The following is a 9,048-nucleotide window of genomic DNA, read 5'->3' as shown; positions in this document are numbered from 1 at the left end:
GACCTCCGAGTTTCTTCCCCTCGTACAATATGAAAAACTTCTGAGAGAAAAGGAATTTTTTCTTTACCCAAAATTTGAACTCGAATTGGATCAAATTCAGAGTGCAAGCCAGACAGAAATTTAAATATACGTATCCTTTCAATAAATTGTGTCAATGTAGTAGAATCAGGTGTGCACTGCGTAGTCAAATTTTGATACTGATCTAACTTGATCCACAAACAATTCAGCGTCCCATAGTAGTCTATTACAGAGAGGCTCCCTTGCTTGGTATTGAAGATCTTGTTTTCTATTTCATAACATGCTGCAGTATCCTTCTTCATTGAGTATGCTTGACTTAAATTATTCCAAATCTCCTTAGCAGTGGGGAAGAACATATAATTACAGCTGATTTCTGGTGTCATAGAATGCCATAACTAGGTCATGATAAGAGCATCCTCATCATCCCAGGCTTCATATTTGGGGTCTGTCGTGGCTAGAGGGTTCCCTTCTAGATGATTTAATTTCTTTCGCCCCTTGAGAGTAGTGCAAACCAGTTGAGACCATTGGAGATAGTTGCACCCATCAAAACGATACGACCCTTGTAACACCGGTAGATCATTGGGGCTGACGAGAGGCACAGTCTTATCATCCATCATTGGTAAGAATCGACAGCAAAAAGAAGATAGAAGAAGAAAAAAGAAAACCGACGATCGTGTCTGGGCAAGCAACATCGCAATCAAAGAGATCGTATGCGGAGTGGCCGATGGCAACAAAATCTCTTGGACTTTGTAGATCGACAAATCCCTCTTCTGATGGTGGTGGTCTTGTTCAGAAACTTGCCGAAAAAATTCCGGTGGCGGCATGCAACAGCAACAGGGCACCGAAACAGGTATAGTTGCAGCAATGAAAGTTGCCTGGAAAAATACTGGAAAAATGCGAAAGCAAGGCCCTCAGAATCGGGAACTCTGATACCAACTTGAAAAGAAGATTTTTGAATATTATTCCTGAATTGTTTCCCTTGAATTGTTTCCCTTAGAGTGTGATTACATACATAATATAAAGATTATTTACAACCTAATTAACAAAAGAAAATAACAGGTAATAAAAGCTATTCAAAAAACAAATCTGCATCAAATCTGTCTTAATATAAACAAATATGTACTAATTATAGAATAATTACAACGCCTGATCAAGATTAGTAGATTCTCCAACACCATTAACTCCAATAAATTCAGCAACATATAGTTTCCTTTGCTCCTTGGCAGCATGCACATCCCTCAATATGTCAATAGAGCACCTAAGGGTTAAAATACGCACAAGGGCTTCTTCCATTGTTGCCCGTATTGATTTTTGAACCACAGCATCAGCACATGCCTTATAATAATTTAAAGGAAAAGCCAGAATTAAGGGAGCGATTGGGATCGTATATGCCCTGTTGAAGATATCCTTGTTAATGAAGCTAGCTTCTTGCCTTCAAGACTTGCTGCTACTGATTCACATAGTTTCTCAGCTATTTCCTCATCCTAAATTGATGGAAGTGTTAAAAAAATTAGCTAGTTTCATAGAGCAAAATGTAGCTTAATATAAACCACTTATTAGATATGCAAGAGGAAACAAAAACAAGGTCCATAATAGATATATACCATATTCTGGGTCATCAGCCTATCCTTCAGAGCTTTCAAAGCTGGTTCCAAGTCTGACTTCTCCAAATTTGCTTTCCTAGCAATACTGAGCACAAAGAAGGGCAGGGAAAATATAATTAGTCACTCTCAATTACATCAAATGATACCAACAAAATTTATTCAACTTATACTAAAACAAAGTGAACCCAAAATGAAAAACATCATGCTCACAACTTTAAACACACAATCAAGTAACCTTCCTGCCCGAAGTGATACTAGGCCCATTTAACAATAAATTTGACTCCAAAAACCAGAATAGTGAATTCATCTATTCAAGTCTAATTCTTGTAGCAACATATAAAGAAACACCTTTAACCGCAACCATAATTCAGAGCTGCTAGTCAAAGTTTGTGCACCATCGTAAATAGACCCCAAAGAGTTAAAACTTAGACTCCAAAGCCAATTAAGACTCGAGGCATAACAATGAAAAAGGTCAAACAAGATTGAATATGAGAATGATCAACATTTAATTTTTAAGAAAAACGAGGCAAGGATGCAATGTTGGATATCACTGATGAGAGAAGGTTATGCGAATGATATACAAAATAACAGAAACACAGAATCTGTATGCAACACTTGTAAACTGAAGCCTCAATCACGGAAAAAGATAGTACACTTAGCTAAATGCAGCATGATCTGCTGGAACTGCTATAAATAACTAATTTATATATTATAACAATCTAACGTTTCATGTTGGCTAGCTATGTACATTAATTATATTATCTTTTATAGGATGAACATACCCAATGGCAAATCAACCAAAGGCATTATTGTTTCCCAGGTTCTGATAACTTGGGTGCAAAATAACCTTGACAATGATCTTCCTTAAAGGATTAGTGGCAAAGCTATAACACCACCAATTGTAGCATAAGGCAATTCCATGTTGTTTCATGCAGAGGGTGCAAATTGTAAAATAACTGCACAGTGGGGTAAACAACAATTATTTGCTCCTGAATATAGTTCCGCAGCATAGATATGAATGATATTGAGTTAGCAATTTATTTACATTCATGTTTGATATTGCACAACCAATGTATCCAAAAGCTCAAAGTCAAAGTTTTCTTGCAGCTCCTTTGGATTGAAAACCATGGAGACCACAACTTTCCATATGTCCTCATTCAAAATATCTTCCTTTCTACTCAGACTACTCAAAACTGTCCACAGCAACTCAAAATTCCCTTCGCTGCACATCCCATCTATAAATCTGTTCAAACTCCTAGAAAGAGGATCATAGCCTTTGAACAACATCTCGTCCAAAATCAATGCAGCTTCACTCAAATGCATCCATCCACATAGACCATCAAAAAGGGTGCGATAAGTCACAACATCCGGAGTGCATCCTCGCCTTGGCATATCTTGAAACAAATCATTCGCTTCATTACATTTCCCTGTCTTACACAGCCAACCAATAATCACATTGTAGATCACAACATCAGGCTTCACACCACCACCTTCCATCCCATCCAAAATCCTAAACACTTCTTCGAAATTCTTCTCCCTGCAAAACTCTGCAATCATCACATTGTAAGTCACCAAGTCAGGTTTGCAGCCACTCTTGTTCATCTCATCCAAAATCTGCCACCCCTCATCCTTCCTCCCGGCCTTGAAAAGAGCGTCCATCAGTGTGTTATAAACAGCAGCATCCAACTTCACATTGTTTCTCACCATCTCATCCTTGATCCTAAAGGCTCTATCCATCTCCCCAACCACACAACCACCTTTGATCAGTGTGGTGTACACGTTAACATTAGGCTTCAACTTATGATCCTTTATCATAACCTCCTTCAACTTCAGCGCCTCTTGCAGCCGCATGCTTTTGCAAAGACCATTAATCAAAGTCCTGAAAGTAACCTCGCTGGGCGGAACACCACGGCCACGCATTTCATCAAACACCTTCCATGCACAATCAATGTTGCCTCTCAAGCACCATGCATTGATCAGAATGTTGAACGTGCAAGTATCTGGCTGCGTGAATTCCATTACTCGTGACGCGAATTCTGAGAAATTCTGGAAATCGCGGGAGGCGAGGAGGGCATTGAGGAGGGAGTTGAAGGACTTGACAGTTGGCGTGCAGCGGAACGAACCGAGGGAGAGGAAGGTGCGGATGGCGGAGGAGGGGAGGCGGTTGCGGCCATAGAGGGTGATGACTTGGCAGAGGAGGGGTTCAGGGACGCAGCAGCACAAGTACATAACAAGTTAACAATAGCAGCTTAACTAACAAGTCACTAATTAGTAATCACAAATTCCAAACTCAAATCTGCAGCATTACAAAAGAACCAAGAAATCACAAATCACAAATTCAACCTCAAGTCCCTGAAACAGAGTAACACAGACTCAACTTTCTATTAACCTCAAATCAGTAAATCAGTAATCACAAATTCCAAACTCAAATCAGCAGCATTACAAAAGACCCCATAAATCACAAATCACAAATTCAACCTCAACTCCCTGAAACCTGAAACAGAGTAACACAGACTCAACTTTCCACTAACCTCAAAGCAGTAAATTAGTAATCACAAATTCCAAACTCAAATCAGCAGCATTACAAAAAGACCCAAGAAATCACAAATCACAAATTTAAGCTCAAATCCCTGAAACAGAGTAACAGACTCAACTTTCCACTAACCTCAAATCAGTAAATCACAGTTTCACTAACCTTCCACTGGCAGCAGAAAGACGACAGCGGGACGACGAAGACACGACGGCGACACCACAACGCACCAGCTGGAGGCCTCGAGCACCGATTTCACCTAGGAATGGAAGACGTGCCGAGCTAGAAAGGGGAGACGCCGCGGAGAAGGAGAAGGAAGAGGTTGCGGAGACGCTGACACAGACGAACGACGGCGGCGGTTCCGTCCAGGAAGCTGGATTTTTGGGTTGGGAAGGAGCTAGGGCTTGCTTTGCTGTGTGTTTTGTCCAGGAAGCTGGAATGAGCCGGGTTTGGTGAGGTGAGGGACTGAGGGGGTAACTCGCGTGGGGGTGGTTGGGTATTCTTTTTTCCCCTTAACAAATCAAAACGACAGCGTTTCATACGAACCGTCGGTTCCCGGCCACACAATAGGTAATTTTTGGTTAAAAATTAAAAAGCCCAAAAATTACATTTTTTTGGACCAGAGCGTAGTTTACTCCCACAGTCTCACTGCCCCAAATCTCTACTGCTCTTCTCCCACTCGCACACACGTTTCCGGCCTCTATCTCTCAAACACCCCAACGGCGGTCACTTATATCTCCGGCGTCAGTCCCCTCTCTTTGCTGCTGTTATTTGTTCTCTCTCCACCGTCGCTGCCACCTCTGAGCTCGTCGCCGATCTGCTCTCTTCTGCTCTTCTGTGCCTCTCTCCGCCATTGCTCTGTTTTTGCTTCAAATCTGCTCTCGCCGCCGCTGCTCTGCTCTCTGCTTCCCCAGTCCCGTTGCTGCCTCTGAATTCTCTCGCCTTCGGTCAGTTCTCTCCACTGATCTGCTCTCGTCTAGTTTTTGTGCTTCTCTCAAGATCTTGTTTTCTAATTAATTGATTATTGATGACTTGATGTGTTAACATATATGAATTCAATTTTTTAAATTTCTTTGTTCATCGATCTATTTTATTAGATTAGCTTTGATATTGCCTCTTTATGAGATGTAAATTCAATGTGTGATTAAATTCAGTAGGGGCTCTTTAATCTCTGGGCTCTGTTATGCTCAAATGGAGCATTAATTTGCTTTTGTGTTAAACCTTATTACTTTATGAAAGAATGAAGTAATTAATATTCTGGAGCCTTAATTTGCTTCTGTTTGCTTGTCATTTGAGTATAGTTAAAGACAAACGGAAGGCAGAAGGCCTTAATTTTTTTTTCTTTCACATAAATTAGACAATCCTTTATGTTGTTTTGTATGAATTTGTCAGTGGCTGAAGTATGTAGTAATTATTTTCCTTGATGCCTTTGTAATTTGAGATATTTTTTATGCATGATGATTATATTAAGATGATGTTCTTGTCCGTTTTTGGGGCTTCAAGAGCTATAAATTTTTGTTAAGTAATTACTCTGCGTATATAGCTTATACTAAATACAGAAAATCTTTGATTATGTTGCATATTTTTGTCCAATTTAACATTGCATTCGATCTTTTCGTAGAAATACTTGTGTGAAAGTAATTTAAAGATATATGTTAATGAAAAATTTATATTTTCCTAATCAAAGCTGCTATTCTCGGGCTTCAGAGCTATCAAAATCAAAGCTTGCATTTTTCTTTGCAGAAGCCGGTCCATTCTTAACTGCAGCAGGGAGCATCCTTAGAGTCTTAGCCTCTGCTATTTCCCTTGCAAGCGTTGATGCTGATTCCAAACAATGGCAAACTCACAAACCAAAGGGAACCGGAGCTTCAGTTTCTCTTTTAGAGTCTTAACCTCTGCTATTTCCATTGCTCTCTGCATTTTTTTCACTTTCTCATTTCTCTTCACCACTCACCACTACCACCACCGCCACAACAACAACATCGTGAGTTTCATTTATTTTAACACTCAAACTTTACTTTCTCTCCTTTTTAGGCTTTATTTTCCTGGTAATTTTCCCGAGAAACAAATGGATTTTTTCCCCCAAGTGACCAGGGTACTTCTTTAGTGTGATTATGTTTCTTTTGGTTCACGTAATTCAACCGAAAGTTTATCAATTGGTTTGCTAATTTCTGTAGAAACAAAAAGAAACTTTGAGTGAAGATGTTACTAAAAGGGGATTTTTTTTTTATTTTATTTTCATCTTTCTTTTAACTTTTGGGAGGTGAAAGTGACTTGAGAAGTATAGAACCAGATTCATTTGTTTGGATATTTTCCATGAAACAGATCGAATGCCACTAGAAAGTTTTTTTTTTTTTTCAAAATCTTTTGGTTTCTAAGTTGTCTATTAATGAAAAGAGATCTTTTGGCTAATCTGATGTTTGGATTCTGAACTAGGGTTCTGATGGTGTTGCACGTGGATTTGGATCTGTAACGAGATCCATTCTGGCCTTGAAAACAGATCCATTGAAGCCTCGGTTGGACCACATCAAGAAGCAAGCCGAGGATCACCGCATACTTGCATTGATGTATGCATCCTATGCAAAGAAACTCAAGCTTGAGAGCTCCAAGGTTGTTAGAGTTTTTGCCGAACTCTCAAGGGACTTCTCGTATCTAATGAACAAACCTCAGTACACTTCCCTCTTCGGCTCTGATGGGGTAATCGATGAAGCAGTGCTTCGCCAATTGGAAAAGGAAGTAAAGGAGCGGATTAAGACAGCTCGCCAAGTAGTTGGTGAAGCCAAAGAATCATTTGATAATCAGCTAAAGATTCAGAAGTTGAAGGACACAATTTTCGCTGTGAATGAGCAGTTGACCAAGGCAAAGAAGCAAGGAGCTTTCTCCAGCTTGATTGCAGCTAAGTCAATCCCGAAGAGCTTGCACTGTATCTCAATGAGGTTGATGGAGGAGAGGATTGCACATCCAGAGAAGTATTCTGATGAGGGGAAGCCTACTGCTCCAGAACTCGAAGATCCTAAACTTTATCACTATGCCATATTCTCGGACAACGTCGTTGCAGCATCTGTTGTGGTCAATTCAGCCACAAAGAATGCAAAGGAACCGTGGAAACATGTGTTTCATGTTGTGACTGATAAGATGAATCTTGGAGCGATGCAAGTGATGTTTAAGTTGAAGGATTATAATGGGGCACATATTGAGGTTAAGGCAGTTGAAGACTACACGTTCCTGAATTCATCGTACGTGCCGGTGCTTCGACAGCTGGAATCTGCTAACCTGCAGAAATTTTACTTTGAAAACAAGCTTGAGAACGCCACAAAGGACACTACAAATATGAAATTCAGGAATCCAAAGTATTTGTCAATACTAAACCACCTGAGATTTTACTTGCCTGAGATGTATCCAAAGCTCCATAGGATTCTGTTTTTGGATGATGACATAGTGGTTCAGAAGGACCTTACTGGGTTATGGAAGATTGATATGGATGGCAAGGTGAATGGAGCTGTAGAAACATGTTTCGGATCATTCCATAGATATGCACAGTACATGAATTTCTCACACCCCTTGATAAAAGCAAAATTCAACCCTAAGGCTTGCGCATGGGCGTATGGAATGAATTTCTTTGATTTGGATGCTTGGAGAAGGGAAAAGTGCACGGAAGAGTACCATTATTGGCAGAATCTGGTAAGACTACGAGAGATTTATTAATTTGATTATGCCATAACGGTGTTAATAAATTGCATTCTTAAATCTCAAATGTAACTCACTATATGATTCCATGTGTAGATTGCTACTTAATGTGTCAGAGGCTGCATCTTCAGAAGCTAGGATATATTAATATTTTGTTTGCAATCTTTCTGCATTAGAATCATGCCTCACAACTATTGTTTACCATATTTAAGTTGGTTTATGCTGATGCTGTTGCAGAATGAGAACAGGACATTATGGAAACTAGGGACATTACCTCCAGGTCTTATCACATTCTACTCAACCACAAAGCCACTAGAGAAATCATGGCATGTTCTTGGGCTTGGTTATAACCCAAGCATCAGCATGGAAGAGATCAACAATGCGGCAGTGGTCCACTTCAATGGTAACATGAAACCATGGCTTGACATTGCTATGAATCAGTTTAAGCCACTTTGGACAAAGTTTGTTGACTTTGAGTTAGAGTTTGTTCAATCCTGCAATTTTGGTCTCTAAAATTTGTTATGATGGCTCCTTCCACAAAATTCTTAATCTGCTAATCATCTATTATGAATTATAAATGATTATTGTATCTTACAGTTGGCCTTGAAATGGTTTTCTCTAAGTGGGAAACATGACACCGGTCTCCTTGTAGTCATCAATCTTTGGTATAATGTGAAAAATGTTATATCCATGTATTAGTTGAGTTGAGTAAATCACCTTCAATCCTCTAAGGATGGCTTTGGGATTATTCTTTGTAAAAGTTCTCCGCCTTAAAAGATATATAAATTGGTAAACCAATTTTTGCTCTTGGGGCATTAAAAGCCATGATCTTGAGATCTCTTGTGAAAAGCATTTGAGTTGATTTATTTATTAGTGTTAAGCTACAGATATTTTATATTTTTATAGTAAAATATAATAGTATAATAAGATAAACATGGAGTTACGATTAAATGGCTAAGCAAATGTTATTAAAGATATCTATTGTATCGATCAGTTCGTTATGTACAACTAAATTTTGATATTCATTTTATACGGTGATGCTATATGTACAAGAATTTTTATAATTAAGTTTAATTAAGGTGATATAAGTTTAACAAAAAAAATATACATACGTTATCACTTTTTTTTTTGTGTTTTTGTAGCACAAAAATTTGATTGAAAAGTTCAAAAATTTATTGATATAATATAAAAATTTGCATATAACACACT

The 9,048-nt window shown here is 38.9% G+C and overlaps 2 protein-coding genes across 5 annotated transcripts; one reads left to right on the top strand and one right to left on the bottom strand.

The window, feature by feature from the left end:
- On the bottom strand, positions 1,106-3,851 carry LOC107621096 (putative pentatricopeptide repeat-containing protein At1g53330). Its single transcript, XM_016323139.2, has 4 exons — positions 2,668-3,851; positions 2,405-2,578; positions 1,623-1,707; positions 1,106-1,502 (listed from the first exon to the last, which is right to left on the bottom strand). Exon 1 carries the CDS (start codon positions 3,849-3,851, stop codon positions 2,670-2,672), a length of 1,182 nt encoding a protein of 393 aa, XP_016178625.1. The 3' UTR covers positions 1,106-1,502; positions 1,623-1,707; positions 2,405-2,578; positions 2,668-2,669.
- Positions 4,757-8,664, top strand: LOC107621514 (galacturonosyltransferase 8). Of its 4 annotated transcripts, none has more exons than XM_016323541.2 (4): positions 4,757-5,099; positions 5,896-6,136; positions 6,589-7,833; positions 8,077-8,664. In XM_016323541.2, the coding sequence occupies exons 2-4, from the start codon at positions 5,987-5,989 to the stop codon at positions 8,350-8,352; spliced, it is 1,671 nt and encodes a 556-aa protein (XP_016179027.1). In that variant the 5' UTR covers positions 4,757-5,099; positions 5,896-5,986; the 3' UTR covers positions 8,353-8,664. The 4 variants fall into 4 exon arrangements, with proteins under 4 accessions (XP_016179027.1, XP_020968514.1, XP_020968513.1 ...); XM_021112855.1 differs by having other exon boundaries at positions 7,936-8,148; XM_021112854.1 differs by having other exon boundaries at positions 4,763-5,099; positions 5,860-6,136.

Source organism: Arachis ipaensis, chromosome B10, assembly GCF_000816755.2.
Source record: "Arachis ipaensis cultivar K30076 chromosome B10, Araip1.1, whole genome shotgun sequence".
In the NCBI taxonomy this organism is placed as follows: Eukaryota; Viridiplantae; Streptophyta; class Magnoliopsida; order Fabales; family Fabaceae; genus Arachis; species Arachis ipaensis.
Note: the sequence above shows the minus strand (reverse complement) of the source record. Positions and strands in the feature narration are given on the sequence as shown.